Source organism: Melopsittacus undulatus, chromosome 2 (assembly GCF_012275295.1).
Source record: "Melopsittacus undulatus isolate bMelUnd1 chromosome 2, bMelUnd1.mat.Z, whole genome shotgun sequence".
Taxonomy (NCBI): domain Eukaryota; kingdom Metazoa; phylum Chordata; class Aves; order Psittaciformes; family Psittaculidae; genus Melopsittacus; species Melopsittacus undulatus.
Window position 1 is genome coordinate 67,252,492 of NC_047528.1, and position 19,944 is coordinate 67,272,435.

At 38.0% G+C, this 19,944-nt stretch overlaps 1 protein-coding gene across 1 annotated transcript in view; it reads right to left on the bottom strand.

Moving 5' to 3' along the window:
* The window catches only part of OCA2 (OCA2 melanosomal transmembrane protein), a 189,950-nt gene that overhangs the window by 27,113 nt on the left and 142,893 nt on the right, over nucleotides 1–19,944 (bottom strand). The window contains exon 23 of the mRNA XM_005151395.3: nucleotides 8,404–8,497. Coding sequence (XP_005151452.1) covers nucleotides 8,404–8,497 — 94 coding nt within the window. The remainder of the gene's footprint in view (nucleotides 1–8,403; nucleotides 8,498–19,944) is intronic.

Sequence of the window (19,944 nt, forward strand, 5' to 3'; positions counted from 1 at the left end):
TATGGCTTCTATTTAAAGAGACACTGAAGAAGAAGTACATCATTCCTTGGATTTTTCAAATCCACTTGGGCACAAATCATAATCTGCTACTAAAATCCTGGGCTTTGTTGATACTTCAGGAATCTTTTCATAAAAACATGATTCTGTTCATTTTAAAAAACAAAAGAAAAAGCATAGTGTAAAAGTCTCGCAGAACACTTCCCAAAACCTTTCAATGTCACCCACCTAGATATAGTAAGAGTTCTGTCTTCTCTTCAGCTTCCTTTACAGATTATTAGAAAAAGAAATGCAAAAGCATTTGAGTAGTCTAAACATAAGTCTATAAATAAATTTCTTACTGCAATATCCACTTATGTAACAACTATCATAGATCTGTAACTTGAAAGCGGTGTTAATTCAGAAAACTCGTACAGACTTGTCATATGCAAAAGACTATGGAAACAACAATGTTAAAATAGAATCTACAGAAAGACAAGATTTTAAATCTTTCACAAACGCTAAGCCAATGCAAGAATGAACTTCTTCACAGACTGTTTAAATTCTTATTTTAGAAGAGGTTACTTTTTATTAAGGACTGCTCTAATAAAAAGATGATAAATGTGGTTTCTTACATATAAGGTAAAATACAAACTCATGCATTAACTAACTGTGGGTTAGCTACAGGAATCACTCCATTTTGATGCACATCTGATTTAGTTCATATGTTTCATTATTCATCCATATGTAAAAACTCATTAAATTGAACACTTCAACACAATGGCAGTAGAGAATAAGAAGCCAGATGTTAATACTAGTATACGAAGCCTTGCTCCAAGAACATGAGCAGTGTGAGTCTCTAAACAGCTATGTTCTAAAAGTCCATGTATGAGCTCCAACCTGAAATGAGACTTGAATACATCTTTCCTTCTTTCTCTTTGTTTCTTCTACCCCTACCTACCTCCAACCCCATGTTTTCTATCAGAAGAAAATATAAACAGGAATGCTCTTTCTGCTCTCAAGAAAGGACTATTATTTCCATGTATGAAAGTTGTCCCTTCATGTTTCCAGAATGCCTCAACATAGCTCCCAGTTTCTTTAATCTGATTTTTCCCTTCCAATTCTCTATCTTCCCCTTGCCATCTGTACTGAATATGAAATAAAATTAGAAAAAGTTGGTTAGAATAGACAAGAAAAGGGTTCATCTTGCCAAACTTTACCTGTGTAGGAGTTCCAGACTCCCTGTGCATTCAACACAGCTAAAAGTATGTATGCAGAGAAAAATCCATCCCATGTATTTTGAATACAAACCTTGGCAATTAATACTTTCCAGGTGTGGTTAGGCAGATTTGTTTAATGTAGATTAAAACTGTAGAATCCTACAGATTATACAGGATTCTATATAATCTGAATATATTCAGATATAGGAGCAATTTGATCTATATGAAAAACTTCATATGATGCACATAAATTGTATTTCAAGTTGCCAAAGGAAATATTTTCACATTTGAAGGTTTGAAATACTATTTTCCCCCCATTTCCTAAAAATAAACAAGCTAAAACCTCATTTGTTTACATTGCTACTTACAGTGCTTCTTGATCTTAGATAAAAACAAAAGCATCTTGAAAAAAAAGAAAGAATCCATAACTCAGGAATTATTCTTAACATAGTTTGGACCACGCTATTGCACAAATACTTACTTTCATAGGGTTTGATGTAAGATATGCAACTGTTTAATATAAACAGCATTCACTTTATTCATCTGCCACAAATGTCAACATAAAGCTTAAAAGCAGTCGCTAGACTGACAATGACTGCTCTTGGATACCTGAAATAAAACTGCCATTCTTCTTAAAAAACCCAACCTAGAACCTGATATTGGAAGATGAATACATGCTGAACTACTTTTCTGCTTCATTGAGAGATCAGCTGAAAATGAAGATTATTTACAGCTCTGCCTTTCTTAGCATAATAGTGAATAGCATCTTAAAAATTGAGCTACATTTGTTAAACTCAGTTCCCTAAATCTGTAATAAATATTTTCATATGTATCCATTGGATCTTTGTTAAATACTTGGAACACCCCAAAATTCTATCTTCTGGAGCTGCACAGTTTGTCAGAAAGCCCACAGGTGAATTTCATTCAGAGTTAGATCAAGGGGCAATGACTGAACTGAAAGAGGGTAGATTTAGATTAGACACTAGGAAAAATTCTTCACTGTGAGGGTGGTGAGACCCTGGCACAGGTTGCCCAGAGAAGCTGTGGCTGCCCCATCCCTAGCAGTGTTCAAGGCCAGGTTGGATGGGAGCTTTGAGCAGCCTGGTCTAGTATGAGGCATCCCTGCCCATGCGAGGGTGGGTTGTAACTGAGTGATCTTTAAGGTCCCTTCTAACCCAAACCATTTCCAACCATTAAGGTCCCTTCCAGCCCAAATCCAAACAGATTATGTGATTCTGTTATTCTGTGATTCTGTGTGTTAGATACCACGCTGCTCAACTGAAGTCTCCATCATCAATATTCACACCCAAAACACTTCAGTTGGTTATATTCTGATCAGAATCAGCCTTAAAACAGCTACACTGTTTCTCATAGAGTAGTATTAATAGCAAGAAAGTAGGAGAAAATAAGGAAAAGGACTATAGTTGTCTAACACATAATCAAGTAAAGACATTTTTATGGCTTTACAGAGCCTAATGTGGCTTTTTTAACAGTTATATTCAATATGTTGTGTAAATAGGATACACAGACGGTAGCAAGGAACATCACATTTGTCCTCCCACATGCATGAATGACAGTTTTCATGGGAAGCACTATTTCACAGTCTTTATGGGCGAATGCTTTCAAGCATGGATAAATGGAATATCCTACTGTAAATATTTTTGCTGTGAATATTTCCCAAGACAAATCCTATGATAAAAACAAGTTCTTTCCTAAGGTATTATCAGAAATCAACATTTTTAGACACTTCTAAATGATTGTTATTCCTAGAGAAGACAGACAATATTCATTCAGCTCCTCAGATGACATATAAACAGAGAGCAATGACAAAAAGTGAAAACCTGAAACTATGTACAATGCTTTCAGGATCATGCTCAACTAACCTGACCACTGTGATCTAAATTTGGTCCTTAGATTCATACCCTGTTGCTCTGGACAGTCTGCTTCCTCATGGATCAAATCGTCTCTCCTGTATTCTTATTACATAGAATTATCCAATTCATTTTTCTCTTACCTATATATCCCTCACCCTGAAATATTCACTGTCAGCCAAAATTTGGTTGAAATAAAAATAGAGTATTTCCCATAATACCCACTTTCTTTTCATGTCACATAAATTCAGCATTTATCTGTGATTCTTGATACTTTTTCTTTTTTTTTTATCATATTATGCAGCACAGACACACAGTGGTGACTGGTAGTGAATTACAATAGGATGAAGGAATATGACTTATTTTGCGTTTGAAATACTACGTATTTGTATAAGGTTATAAATGCCTCTCTTAAAGAGAAAATTAAAATCAAGCTGGCAATTTTATTAGCAAGTCGAAACAGATAATTAAAGCCCCTACAGCAATGAGAACTTCTGCTATGAAGCTGGAGCCAGATTCTTCATTGGTAACAATAGATTCCTGTCGAATATAATTTTGATAATCCATAGGGTGGACTGACCTAATGGATTGCTATACTGCATCAAACAAACTCAAAGATATGTCAGTAAAAATGTAAAAAAAAACCAAAACCAAAGAAACAAACAAACAAAAGCCAGCTTGAAATAAGCATCTAGATTGGAAGAGCCATCTGCAAGGCTATTTCTTTTATCTTATTCCTAGACAAAAACAAAGCTCTCTCAATTGTTCTACCATCTTAATTGACATAAAAAATCACTATATTAACCTCTGGAAATCACTCATGCAGAGACTGTGCTGACATTTGCCTTGACCATTTGCCAAGAGAAATAGTCATGCCCTACATCTGGGTTTTCCTTTATGCAAAGCTCCTATTTATGATTTAATGTTTCTGTGATAACTAGACTAAAAATCAAATGCATATTATCTTTCCCTGCCTTCTGCTTATTCATATATGCTGTCCCTGAGCAATTACCTTTATATTATTAACATATCTGATGTTTTGTACAGGGCCAAGATTAGCAAAAAATTGTTCTCTCCAGAGGCATAATGCTCATTCGCTTGCTCTAATGTTTACCCTTGACCAGGTACTGCAAGTATCCCACTGCTCTCTGTCTCCTTTTTCAAACTCCACTGGCTCACAATTATTTCTGGCTTTATCACTAAAATATTTGTATTTGTGTTCATCCTCCAATTCACTCACTAGATCACATAGCACACCAATTCCCTTTCCTCTTTGCTGATCGATAATCTGTTAATTAAAAGCACAATGTAGGAAAAGTAAAAGAACTTGAGAGGATGACGATATACTCAGGTAAGTAATGTGAAAACCAAAAGAAACTTGGATTTAACAGTGAATAGTAAATTAAACAGGAACTTGAAATGGCTTAGATTAACAATGAAAAGGCAAATAGGTCCTTTTCATTATTTAATCTTCTCTTTGCAAAATGGGACAAAAATTAAAAGGACTGTGCCTGGAATATTGTGTTCAGCTCTGCCTTCTGAATTACTAGAAGGATAATGAAAAGTTAGGGTGCATGTAAGATTTTTTTCAGGAGGATAGATTAAAACACATAAACACAATTTGATGAGGAAATTTTCAAGGTGGAAAAGAAATGCAATTGGGATGGACTGACTCCAAAAAAGCAAGAGCAAATTGCTACATCTGAGCTTGATCTTCCTAGGACTTTGACTTTTCTTTTAGTCTTAATATTGCTTTTTTTTTTCCTTTGAATTTGAGTCATCCAGCAGCAGTTATTTTTCACCTTTAGATTTCTGGGACTGTTTAAAAGCTGAATCCCACAATGGCTGAGCTTGGAAGGCACTGACAGGGATCACAAGCACCCTGGGGAGCATCAGTGGTGGTTTTCCTACAGCTGGACTTTGTGTGCTGCTCACAGCACTGAAAACTTCTGCCTTCTTCACATCTTTTGTCTGGAGGTTATTTCTCCATTCAGTGGCAGGCTCATATGTCCTCCAATCTTCCTTTTGCTGTTGGTATATCAGTAAAAGCTTCTTTTTGTTGTCATAACATGATGTGTAACAGATTCAAGGTAAAAGTATTTTCATGGTGATAAAGCTTATTACAGTATTCTTATTTTCTAAGGGACATGGTAATCTTTTCATTTCAGTGGAACATAATGAAGTATCAAGAAAAGCTCCTAAGGGCCAGAGCAGCAAGTTGAACTCATAGCAACCAAGGCATCTTTTCTCACAGGCAATTTTGCTCTTTCTCTTGCAAGCACTTTCAGACAAAACTGGTTTCTACATGCGTTGACAGGTAATGTGGGAGAAGGGAACGAGACCCACATGTGTTCGGGGTAAAATACACAATGACACTGGCTAGCTCATTCACATCCAGGACTTGACGTCTGCTCAACCAGCAGCAAACTCTGAATCAGGCTGCTTTAAGGTGCTTCAATGCAGGGAGGGAGGATGTATGCCTTTCACCCTCTTTTTTCAGTATAATCCTTACCACCTAAATGCCATCCTACTGCGGCCTCCTTTACAGGCACAGCACTTCCAGTATATGGGCCTGAGCTGCTTGGAAACTAAGAATGGGAAACTGGAGCTGGCTGTCTTCCCCTTACATCCAGCCATGTCTAGAAGTCTGGGAGGAGATGAATGCCCCCAGGTCCTTGGGGAAATAGGACTCTTGATTCAGAGAAGGAGGCAACTATATGTGCCTCTGGAGAGGGACCTTCCCTGGGATACTAGACTTCTGGCTAACTACAGCATTCATCTCAATTCAGGCATGCACGCCCTGGCACAGGATTTCTTCTGCTGAAGGCACTCCAGACAGAAGCACATCAGGCTCATCATACCACAGCATTCGAGGCAGGTTATCACACCTGACCACCTCTGACTCCGGCTGAGCAGCCAAACAGCATTGTACAACACACCAGCTGGGCTGCCACTGCTCCCCTCTTAAAAAAAGAGAAGAGGAACCATGAAACACACCAGGTGCCACAGTACAAAGGCACATGCAGGAAGGCCATGAGCCTATCAGCCCCCTTACAAATACAGAGCCTGGTTCTTGCTTTTTACTTTCTCTCCCTACAATAAAAGACATCACGATGCCTTGCACCCCAAGGCACTCACAACCTCCAAAGCCACTCCTGTTGTGTCAAGGTGCATTCACCAGACATGCTTAGCAGCCCTGCCCAAGGCTGCCTGGACTTCCTCCTCAGACCACCCTGTTAAAACGTGGTTTGCAGAAAAAAAGAGCATGCAGGTAAGGAGGAAGAGTATGGGAGGTAGCATACTGTGTTGTATGTCCCCCACCTGGAGACAGGTGTGTCATGGATTTCCTGCACAGAGACACCTGAGAAGGACAAAACAAACAACACTAGCATAGGTTGCACTGAAGACATCTAGCAAAAGTAAAGCAGCAGCAGGCCATCATCTCCCCACACATGGTATCCATGACTTTTCCCCAGTGAGTCAAAGGGATTTGCAAGATAAGACATTAACAAACTGGCAGAAGCATGGCAGAGGACCTGACTAGGGATGTGAAATGTAATGAGTGATCCTGGCCAAACAGGGAAGAAATGCAGACAGATCACTTCATGCTTTGAGACAAACTTCATATATGAAATTAAGCAAGATCAAAATCCTCAAGGGATACATGTAATACCTCTTAATTCCAGGAGAAGCTTCAGAAAATAATGAACTGGAGCACATTCAACTGAGACAAATATTTTCCTAAGACAAATTGTGAAAGAGCTCATGATCTGGTGGCTCGGTGATTGAGAAGAAGACGGAAAAAGTAGGCTTCTGTGTTCTTTCTGCTAATTAATAGCCATTGCTGTCTGTCTGTGATCAGTCTGGATTCAGTTCTCGCATCTTTGCTCGCACCATCTACAGCCTTGCCTAGTAACCATTTACACTGAAAGCCTATGTATAGAAGATAATTTCGTAACCTGTGTATTGTCTTTAATCTCCCCAAAGAATACAGTCCAGTGAACACTGCTGAAGAGACTTAAAAAAGTGAAACTTTATATCCTTGTTTTTGCTTAGGTACTCTGTCAGTGTCATGGAAGAATTAAGAACAAATCTACGTAGAAGACATATTGCTACATACAAGTTAAGTCCCCAAATGACAAGCTGAAAATCTGAAGTTGAAGCATGAACAATCCACAGCTGCATCACCATATTTTTTGTACAAGTGCCTGACTTCCAAGAAGTCTGCTAGCTATCGCTGTATACTATGTAAGACTGTACTGCAGTCCCAAAGGTCTTGAAAACCAAGACTTTCATTTGATAGGCATTCTGTCTTTCTACATCGTATCATCAGAAGACTATGTGTGAAGACTTAAGCTGTGCTCTGAGCAGCACGTGCTTATAGCAAGAGTTTTAGCAAGAACAGCTTAGACCACCTATATTTTAGGATTATCATTGTCTCTATTCCAGATACTCCCATGTAATAATCATATTAATTATGCAGGATTGAAGGCTTTGAAGTAACAATACAAAGTAAAGCTAATAGAGGTGAGAAACTAAAATAAAAAATATAAAGAAAAAAGAGAAAAAAATATTGGTGTGAACATAACAGTATCCTTTGCCCTAAACATGCAGAAAAATAAGCAAGGAATTATGTTTTAGATAAATCAAGTACACTTTAACTTCACATCTAGTCCTCTGCCAGTTTCCATTTACAGCTTTCAACCACAGTCTCTAAAATTGGAGGAGTTTGGAAAAATATTAAACTGTTGTACGCATTAAGTTCACCTGGTCCCTCAAACACCTGCAAAGGAACTTCCACTATTAAATAACAATTATTAATTATTAATTAAACAATTATTAAACAACAACTTGAGCTGTTACTAGCTGTGCATCACATTTTCACTCTTAGATGCTAAACATTTAGTCAAAAGAAGTAATTGCTTTTGGATAAATAGGCTTGCTCATGGGATCATGAAGTAAAGTTCTACTCAGTCTAAACTGGGACATTCCACTTTTTACTGGCAATGGAATGTCATGAAAATATGCAGATGAGAAACTACATTTAAACTATTAAATAACAAAACAAGAATTTAGTTTCATTACAGAGCTTAGGGTAAGTTGAGGGTGATCAAAGCAGTAACTTCTGAGGCTTTGTTTCTCCTGTGGTTCCACACCTTTATGCATTCTATCCAAGGTACATAAAAATATCTGTCCTCCACCCTCATTTCAGTTGCCAAAAACAAATTAGGAACAAATTTTATAGACCCTTTCTCCAGGTTGTCTCCTTTGAGAATCCATTGTTTGCCTAGAGAAAAATAAAATAAAGATTTAATGCAAGCAGTTTAAAACTGTACCTGAAAAACTCCATGAAAGAGAAGCCATAACCATGCTGTTCAGCAATTCCCGCACAGACAACGTTCGCGGATGCTCCAATCAATGTTCCATTACCTGCAGTTCAGAAAGCAAATACAAGTTTAGAGTTTTGCTCTGTTTCTTACTCTTCTTCATTTATTCTGTGCTAAAAGTCCTAGGATGTACTAGTCAGAAAATAAAAATCAATTTCTCTTACATGGGGTTGAAAAGAAACATACAGACAGTATATCCACATCCTATAAATAGCTTCACACTTTGAAATGTAAGCCTGGTATTATTCTCTGATTCTACATAAGCCATAAGAAATTAGTGAAAGAACATAATACCAATCTAACACTTGTCAGAATGACACCAGGTACTTGCATTCAGAGAAACTTGCTGATTTACGCTTTTACATAAAAGAAGGTGCCAGCAGAAGAGCTGGAAAAAAAAGGGTAAGATGGTTTAAGGATACTAAGATAAAATTATGGCTTTTTTCCTTATACAAACTTGATGTTGATGAATTAGTGTCTTTTTTATAGAGAGGGTAACTAATAGCTAAGGCATATTTTTTTAACAGAAATCTAAAAATAAGTGGGACAATGGAGGGGAATTGATCTGTTCGACATCTCTCTGCTAAAGCAAAAGTATCAACACAGATACAAAATTTATTTACCAAACCACAGTGGTTCTTTAATACATAAAGGAACACACCTTTATATACTGAGTTTCACCAAATTACATTGTACCAATCCCCTTAGGAGAGGAACATACCAAAGGAAAATAATATGACATGTTCAAAATGCGCACCTATCCTCTTGGAAGAGCTAAGCCTTTTCAGTAACTGTTTCTTGATTTTCCCTTTCTCTCCCTACACAGAGGGATAATTTGTGTTTTCTCTAAACTTTTAACAATCTGGCAATGTAGAGAAGTCAGGTATTCAGAACTCAGAAAGACCGAACCATTTTCTATAGCTTTCCCATGAGTCATACCTCAGACTTAAGAAATGCTGTATACATGACTTCCACAAAGCAGATGTCTTCAGCAAATGTTTCTGATCTAAGGCACGACTCAGGAAGTGACAGTGACTCCTACATTTTGTTCCTTAACTGAAATTTTGAACAGAAGAGCCAATAATCTAGGAGAATTTTTTTATACTGTGGCAAGTCATCTCTTTTGCCATATATCGCTACATTAACAATCCATTATTCTAAGCATGTCTTCCTTTGATCCCATTGGCATATAGTTACCCTTCTCATTTTGGCCTTGTTTAATGTTACTGCTCAGTGGAGACTCTTCTGGCCTGACTTTGAGAGAAACCAATCAGAAGGAAATTAATACTCCAGTTAATTGTTTTGACTTAATAAATGTTTCATGTCACCCAGAGATCAGTTTACCAAGCAATAGGTCAGAATAAAGGCAGAAGGATTGCTTCCTTAAGTGCACACAAAATGAGCAGACTTCTAAAAATATTCTTTAAACATAATAAAGCACTCTTATCATAGAATCATAAAATCATAGAATCATAGAATCATTTTCAGATTTTCAGGTTGGAAAGGAACTGAAGATCATCTAGTTCCAAACCTGCTGCCATGGGCAGGGACACCTCACACTAAACCATGTGACCCAAGGCTTCATCCAGCCTGGCCTTGAACAGCCAGGGATAGAGCATTCACAACATCCCTGGCTAACCCATTCCAGAGCCTCAGCATCCTAACAGTAAAGAATTTTTTCCTTATATGCAGTCTAAACTTCCCCTGTTTAAGTTTTAACCCATTACCCCTTGTCCTGTCACTACAGTCCCTAATGAATAGTCCCTCTCCAGCATCCTTATAGGCCCCCTTCAGATACTGGAAGGCTGCTATGAGGTCTCCAAGCAGCCTTCTCTTCTCCAGCCTGAACAGCCCCAACTTTCTCAGCCTGTCTTCATATGGGAGGTGCTCCAGTGCCCTGATCATCCTCAGGGCCCTCCTCTCGACTTGTTCCAACAGCTCCATGTCCTTTTCATGTTGAGGGCACCAGAACTACACACAGTACTCCAAGTGAGATCTCACGAGAGCAGAGTAGAGGGGCAGGATCACCTCCTCTGACCTGCTGGTCACACTCCTTTTGATGCAGCCCAGGATGTGGTTGGCTTTCTGGGCTGTGAGTGCACACTGAAGCTGGCTCATGTTCATTCTCTCATTGACCAACACCCCCAAGTCCTTCTCCACAGGGCTGCTCTGAATCTCTTCTCTGCCCAGCCTGTAGCTGTGCCTGGGATTGCTCCGACCCAGGTGTAGAACCTTGCAGTTGTCATGGTTAAAATTTGTAAGGTTGACATCAGCCCAGTTCACAAGCCTGTCAAGATCCCTCTGGATGGTATTCCTTCCCTCCAGCGTATCAACCAAACCACACAGTTTGGTGTGGCTCTTAAATTCAAATAAAATGAAGTTATAGGGTTCAGAATTAAGGAAAAGAAAAGATGTGATGTGGGAGGAACACTGGAGGAAGGAAGGGTAAGAGAAAGAGCTTGATTATAATAATTTTGATCCCAGTTTGGATTGACAGCCATACCATTGTCAGCAGATACTGAGATACAGGTTGTTGGCTGTTCATTCTAGGGACAGAACAACAACTTAGAGAAACTACACCCCTCCAAAGTCACCCAGGACATTTTTTTTTATTATTTTTATTTGATGTCATGAAAGCCAAATTTGAAAAGGCCTTCTGTGGACAAGATATTTCCAATTGAGTACAAACAGAAAATATGATTCTTATTTACTCCAGGATGGTCAATTTCTTTCAACACAAAATAGGCATCAAACTGAGATTTTCATCCTGGAGTAGAGATCTGAACATGGATATCTGTTGTCTCAGGTCAGTGGCTTAAACAATACTTACTAAGAACAGGAGACTGGTTTGGTTTCTCAGCAGCAGCCTCAAATAGCTCTTCAGCTGATACCACTATGGACCAAGAAAGAAGCTGGAATCTTGCAATGTGAGATGAAAAAAGTATTCCCCTCATGCCTTGCAATCCCAAATACACATTTTATTTCAAACATGTAATTGTCCTTCTTCCCCCTTTCTCTTTTTCTCTGCCAGCTCTGCTGTTTCCTACTTGCCGTGGATTTAGGGTTCTAATATTGCAAAGGAGCTATCGCTGGGTGCACAGGTCTTGTCTGTCCATGTTGAACTCTGCTTATGTTAGTGGAACTGCACATCAATAGAGGAATATATCCCTATGGATGACAAAATCATTGTGGAGCATTCCCAGGAGATACCAAGGGTTATTTGTGACCTAGGCTTCTTACCCTACACAGTGAAACTCATACATGCTTCAGTTGTGGAGAAAAGATGACTAACCTTACTACAGGACCAGAAAGCTTCAAAAAATAGTGCCTAACACTGGTCATTAGGAACTACACAGCTCGTCTTGCCTTCTCTTTGCCTCAAATAATATTTTAGTTACTTTAATGCATGTTTAAAGGTAGGAAATTGGACTTGGAACATCGGTGCTCCTCATAGGATCTGGCATGAGAAAGCCAAGACACAAAATCTGTGGCTTAAGGCAAAAACAAAACAAATTAATATAGCCTGATGTTATTAAAGGAGTCAGGCAGCAACACTTGAGGAATTTTCAATTCCAAAACTAATCAGTAGACTACAGCCTCCAAACATTTCATAAGAGGCTTCTGTTCAATGTGTAGTACAGACATCATGATCAGAATAATGTTATTGTAGACAAGGAAAATAGCTCTGGCTTCAAACTAAAGAAAGAGAACTGAAACTGCACTTTTCCCATGGCTGTGACTAGATACAGTCTATTTCTCCAAATGGCACACGTTCTCCTGTGCTATACATAAGCTATAGTGATGCCTTCACATAATGAAATATTATGGGAAGAGTTTCTCTATCAGCAGTGAATTTATTTCCCCAAGTAGATCTCACTTGAGAAGAAATTGTCACCTTAAATGTTATCTGAAAGGAGCAGCATTTCTTTTCCAGTTATTCAGTGTGTGTGCAGTTTAATTAGGTACTGGCTCGGCAGGCTTCAAAGAGCTACAGTGCAAACAGAGACAAACTTTTGTTTCTCCTCCCAGGAACATCTGTCTCCTCAGCAGATATTTAACTCAGTAGTGAAACAGCAACACTATGAACTCCAAATGACAGAAAACCCAAGTCCAGGTTAATGCACATGGAAACCTACACACATTAAATTAATTCAAATTAATGCAAATGAAGAACAAGCATTTTCTAGGACTTCACCCAATCTTGACTTCATCTTTACATCATCTCACTCTTAAGAATATTTAAGTTTAAAAGCACAGAAATGACTCTTACTTGCTTGCTTGTATGCTCAAAATGTAATAACACACAGGTAAACTGCATTAAAGAATAACTCTGGAACAACCAGTCTGTTTTTAGAACTCCTACTGTAACTTTTTTTGATGACCCCTACTGTAACTCATCCTTTATCACAAAGCAGATAGTTATTAAGAAGCTGTATTCATTACAATTAATTAAACAGTATATTTCTAACATCGATATTATGTGATAGGTATGAAGTAAGCCATACATTTTATCCTGCATATCAATTCTCCCTTTTATTCTTGGTAGACTACATGCACTGTTTTCAATACTAACTGCACTTAATAATTCATAAGCATGAATCAAGGGAGACCTTTTTATAATGAAAAAAAAAAGTCTCATTTTGAAGTGTGATCATAGAAAGATACAGATATGTCACTGGAAGACCTGCTGTTGCTGCCTAGGCTACAAAGAAGATGATGATACAGGAGGGTCCTCATAGATCATATTAGTTTTTCCATGAAACTGCCCTAACTTTGCACAATCATTGCAGAAGCACAGTAAAAATTCTTCTACTGTTTCTGTCCAGCAAAGGTGATCTAAAAGTATCTGTCTGATATTTCTCAAGGCAAATTACTTTGAATATCTTTAAGGAATGTGAAAACAACTCAGAGTATAAGAAAGTATTTGTCAGTTTTGGTTAAGGATAAAGCTATCAAGAAAGTTCCAAAACCAAACCCCACACATTAAAGCATGCCTTTGAATCTCCAGCTAACTTAAAGGTACAAGCAGGAAAATGTTAACAAGGTTTGGTAAGCCTGAGCTGACTCCTTCAGTATCCACTAGCCCTGCTTCTTCCAGCCTTCTGCTTCCATTTGTAGTTACTTCTTCTCAAGTCATTGTTCAGCCATTATCCTCTGCTACATTACTCCTTCAGAGACTACCAAATTCACACACAGAATGTGCACACCACATATAATGCACTTCTCTTGGGCCCAGATAGCCTCTCCCTCAGTATAAAGAGTTTGTCCAGATGACTGTAATCTGCAATGCACTAACAAATCAATGCTGGGAGAACTGATTAAGCTTACTAAAGGAAGGGGCTAGGAAATCGGAGCAGAATCTTAACAAGAAAAGAGAGTTTGAATCAGTAACATATTTCCTCTTGCTTAAGCCTCATTCTCAGTTTGATTTCCACTTCTCAGCAGCACATCTATTGTACCTAAATACCATTAGCTCTCAAGAGTCCCTTTGGTATCTCATCCTCAAAAGCAAGCCTAACCCTTGGGTTTGCTGCATTAATATGGTTGCCTGGAAAGACCTCAAAGTGCCTGGCAGGATTAGTGCTTATTACTCAAAGCACTGAAAAATCATAGGGAAGGGATTATCATTACTAAAGCTATTTGGCCTAACGTGAACAGCCTTCATGAACAGAAACTTTCTCAAATATAAAGGAGATAGTACCTTGTGCAACAGCAAGCTTAAGAGTGGATTGCTTATGGAAAAGTCCTGCTTTGTTGTGAGCACTACAGACCACTTCCCCTCCACATGTTCTCATGGCGAATATTAAGTTACACGTGTGCTTAACAGATTGACTTTCTGCATTTTCTCTTCCCTTCATCTCTGGATAGCTAATGCAAAAGCAAAACAACTATCTGTTTTCATGTCAACACAAGCCTTGAAAACAGCTTTTCCCCGGCCTTGATTGGACAAACATCTGGGGTGGGCCCAGTTTTACACAGGCACAGCTGTTGGCACAGCTTCCTCCAAGACAAGGGTTCTCCATCTGAAACTAGGAGTTTGCTACAGAGTCATGAATAATTTTAGGGTAAGGATTCTCAGTGCTGCTTTTTGCTGTAATCAAACAGTGTCAAAACAAACTTTCCTGAAGGAAGTTTATTTCCCACCAGTTTTGAAAACTCTATGTGGTCTCCCATGTGCTTTACATCATTAAATAAATGTAGACCAACATGTGTGACTTCTTTTCATATCATATTCTCTACTGAAGCACAAACTGAGCAAATGCAACAAATCTGGCTGCAGAAGTACACACTGGATAGCTGTGTTTTTGAGCAGCATTACAGGAAGCAGCCTTCCAACTTTCAGATATTTTCTATTATTCCACACAAATCTAATCTTCTTTTTTGCTTCTTGCCTCATTAAACAAAGCTATTTCTATTCATCTGTTAAATGTCTACAAGTTTTGAATATTTTTTAACAATGTAAAAGTCTTGAATATCCTTTAATATTTGTAATGTGTAAATTAACAAGCCCTGGATAATTAAACTTTGCAATCAATAAAGAGCTACAGAATCAAGGCCAATTAAACCATTAACAGCCACTAATTTAATAAGGAACCTCATGACATAGGAAGTAAGGGGGAGAAGCCATGCATGAACTTATTCCGCATTGTTATAGATTGAAGTTTTATGACACAAATAGTTTTTCATTTTACTGATTCAGAAACATTCTGAGCAGAGTGTTTCTGCACAAATGCATACACATGGACTTTTTAGAATAGAAAAAGAGTTAGATTATTCCTAAATTCTATTTAGTAATAGAAAAACAGTTTAAATTAAAGTTTGGAGTTAACTTATCAGAAGAGTTCATTGAACTGAATTCAATCCAACATTTTTAATTAGGTGAACTTTACTATTTTTTATCACCACTACTGTACCACTGGCAGAACAGTTACTCTAAAGTATTTCACTATTCAAACTCCATTTTTGCAATGAGGGGAAAAGGTGAAATTTAAATTTGTCACTTTTCTACTGCAAGTGAGAAATAAATAAGGCAAATTGCTGAACTTCCTGCACTTGTGACTTTAATGACACAAATAAATTCATATGCTTTTTCCAAATCCAGACATCTGTGAAAGAGACATAAAACCTGAGGTGATCACTAAAGTCACTTCTCTCCTTGAAGTCAACTTACCCAGTACAAGGGTAAAATAAACTAGTATAAGGAGGGATAGCGTCAGCTGTGAGTTCTGATATGCCATTCCCTCATGCCCTGAAGCACATATTCAAGTAGGTTCCATTTAAAGTTTTTAATGCTGCACACAAGTCCCAGTTTGCACATTTTTTTAATATCTGATTTTTAGGTTCAGAGACTAGAAGAATGTCAGCATAATTTCACAGCTTCTCTACATGTAGCATTATTAAGGACCAAATATAGAAAAATAGTTCCACGTAGAGAAACCTGGCATAAAATTACATTATCCAACTTCATCATAAATCACTTTGAAGCTGAGCAGAACAAGAAAATTTTAGTAAAAGAAAAAGAAAACAAAACAATGTCCCTCCATTAAGTTATTTTAGAATATTATTTGCTGTAAATTCAGATTCTATTTAATCAAATCTACTTGCTATTGAAGCCTACCTCTTATGTTTTGCTATGGTTCAAGTGTCTTGTTCAAAATAGAAATTCATTCACATTTCACTTTCACAGCTTTTTTCTGTATATCTTCCATGCCACAGAGGATTATCTTCAGTAATCTTAAAGATTAGAAAACCTCCTTTAGCTGTGAGGACTCTGGTAATGAGCCTGGCTCTCATACCAAAGACTTCACAGCACTGCTGGACCTTAAGAACACCACACTGAAAAAGCATGAAGATGGCCCAGAGTTTGAATGTCATGAAAGAGTTAAGGAAAACAGCAGCTGGATTTTTATAGAAGGTTACTGATTCTGCCTGTTCCAGAAAATAGCAACAGGACAGTTTGGGCACTCAAATATTGATGGAGGGAAAAGATGCCTTGTGTATATATCCAATGATGCAGTTCTTCATGCTATAACAAAACCCAAAACTTTCAGTTAACACCTGAATGAGTGTTTTTTTAAGAACAAGCAATAGTACTGTTATTTACTGGACAGCAATCATAGTTTAAGACCATTATTCATTTCCATTGTCACAAACATCACAGAAATTATGCAAAGTATACTCAGAAAGTAAAGTAGATGTTACTGTAAGACATAAAATACGTGCTGTATTTTGTTTCAAGATCTGCACAGTTTAGAAGTACTAATACTGCTAAAGACTGCTCTGAGGTCTTTCAAGAGAAACTGTGAGACATTTCGTAAATTTCCTTATTTGTTTTGCCGGCCTTTCAAAGTCAAGAACAGCAGCATTTTTTTCTTTTTGAAAGATCTCAAGTTGCTCTCATTCCCTACAATACCACCTTTTCACTTGAATGAAGAGTTTTATATCCATTTAAAAAATAGTAAGTTTGCTGATGACACCAAGCTGTGTGGTTCTGTTGATACGCTAGAGGGAAGAAATGCCATTCAGAGGGAACTTGACAAGCTTGTGAGGTGGGCTGATGTCAACCTTACAAAGTTTAACCATGCCAAGTGTAAGGTCAAACACCTGGGTGGGAGCAATCCCAGGCACAGCTACAGGTTGGGCAAAAAGGAAATTCATGGTAGTCCTGCGGAGAAGGACTTGGGGGTGTTGGTCAATGAGAAAATGAACATGAGCCAGCTTCAGTGTGCGCTTGCAGCCCAGAAAGCCAACCACATCCTGAGCTGCATCAAGAGGAGCGTGACCAGCAGGTCAAAGGAGGTGATCCTGCCCCTCTACTCTGCTCTTGTGAGACCCCACTTGGAGTACTGTGTGCGGTTCTGGTGTCCTCAACAAAAAAAGGACATGGTACTGTTAGAACAAGTCGAGAGGAGGGCCTTGAGGATGATCAGGGGACTGGAGCACCTTTCATATGAAGACAGGCTGAGAAAGTTGGGGCTGTTCAGGCTGGAGAAGAGAAGGCTGCGTGGAGACCTCATAGCAGCCTTCCAGTATCTGAAGGGGGCCTACAGGGATGCTGGAGAGGGACTATTCATTAGGGACTGTAGTGATAGGACAAGGGGTAATGGGTTGAAACTTTAACAGCAGAGGTTTAGACTGGATATAAGGAAGAAATTCTTTACTGTTAGGGTGGTGAGGTACTGGAATGGGTTGCCCAGGGAGGTTGTGAATGCTCCATCCCTGGCAGTGTTGAAGACCAGGTTGGATGAAGCCTTGGGTGGCATGGTTTAGTGAGAGGTGTCCCTGCCCATGGCAGGGGGGTTGGAACTAGATGATCTTAAGGTCCTTTCCAGCCCTAACTATTCTATGATTCTATGATTCTATGAAATCAGGGCTGTCTCACCCACAAAACATATAAACTGAGCCTCAGGACTTCTCATTAAAAAACTCCTTCGGAAATAACAGGAGCATTCAGTATCAGCATCCTGGTTAAAAACAAGCTCAGGTAAATATATTCTCTCAATTTTCCTACAGTTGCAAATACACATTGTATTGCATATTCAATTACACAACAATTAAGTTCAAAACCAAAGCTGAATAATGCTCCTCTTAAACAACTGCTATATTTTTATGGCATGTATTCGATTCTTGATAGCCATTTTAAATCTTTCAAATTGAAAAGTGTTACACAAAGTTGATCTATTGTAACTATAAAATAACTTCAAAGGAGCTACAATTGTGTCTTTTCCATAATATTAGTTATTATCTATTTTAATACAGTTTATGTTTGATTGAAGACTATTACTTTTCCTTCATATTACAAAGAACGGTTGGTTTAGAAATCTAAACATTCCTGTTTTTTTTACCTTCAGTGTGTCTGAAGCTTTAAAACCAGTTTAAGATATTATTGACCAGAGTCAGCAGGAATAACAAATCAGTGATACTTCACTATGCAAGGCCCTATCTGCACCAGGATACCTGATGAAGGGTGCCAAGAGATGGAATAGCTATAGCACTGGACCACTGAGAGAAATCCCACTATTTATCTACACTGTCGGATAGCTGTAATAGGTGTAATTAACACAATATCATATGGATAATGGATTTTATTCACACCTGGGTTTTGACCCTGTAGTCTTAGAGGAAAAGTGCCAGCAGCCCTCTCCTGTCTCCTTTCTTGAAGTAGAGCTTATAACCAAGATTGTGTGGCTGAAATAACATAGCTGTAGGCATCCTAGATTGCCTCTTTTGGCAGAATTGTGACAATGTTGTTTCAGAAAAATATACAGAGAAGAAAAATACTGCAAAACTAGACACTGTAGAAAATATTTCCTTCAGATCACAGTAATAGTCACTGCATCAGAGAAATACTTTTTGCACTTTTCTGTTCTAGCAACTAAGAACTCAGAAGGTAGAAACTTTCAGATATGAATTCAATCTTTTTTTCCTCCTTCTTTTTCTTCTTTTTTCAAAACATAGTTTTTATAAATTATGAAAAAAGATATAAAAAGACAAATAAATGCCAGCTCTTTAAATGTCAGACATACAAAACCCTTTCAAATAATATCTTAGGTATAATTTCTTCAGTTCAGTGAAGGAACTAGTTCTACAGTCTTAGCTGTGTAGAAGTCTAGTTCTGAACAGTCCTAACAGGTGAATTTCTGAATGTGCATTTACTCAAATTGAGTTGAATCCTTTTCTTCATGTGATTTTAAAACTCACAAGCAAATAGAAGTAGTACAATTAGAGCTCCTCTTGTTCTGAAATTGCTGTAGCTAGCAATCTTCCTTTGTCCTCCGAAATTTCAGGGCAGCATTCCCTAGACACTACTGGAAAGTCTGTATACAACTCAGTCTCAAAAAGTAGTATAAGTCCATCATGTACTATAATAGGAAGCATTCATGAATAAAGCTTTATTCAATGTCCTCTTGTACAAAAGAAGTACAGGTGCAGATTTGTCAGAACACCTGTCTTTGGGCACCCCACTCAGTTACTGAAGTTCTGCACACAAGGGGCCTGATGTGCTCTGCAGAGAGCATCTGGCAATTTCAGTGGTTGAATAAATTTCTGCCTCCCAGACATCCTCAGCATCAAACAGGGAGCCTGGGCAACCAGACTCCTAACTTACAATTTAAGGTTTTACAGATATTTGAGACAAGTGTAATCCTAAATTTCCAGAACAAGAAAAATTACCATGTTTATTTCTTAATTATGTAAGATTAACATGACCTGAAGAAAATTTCTGCAAGGAAAAAAAACAGCAAATTCTGAGGAAAACCCAAAGATTTCAAAATTGTAACCATCCCACCAGGAACTGCTATGGCCATCACTTTCCTTAGTTTCATGATTAAAAGACAAGATTTTTTTATCCCTTCTCACTTTTAGAGACACATTTTACACAGCAAAGAGCATCTATATTCCCTTTACAGACACATAAACTGTGTTTACCTTGAACCCCAGAAATGCCATCAAATTACCAGAATTGAAGCTCTGCATTATGCAGTAAAAAAA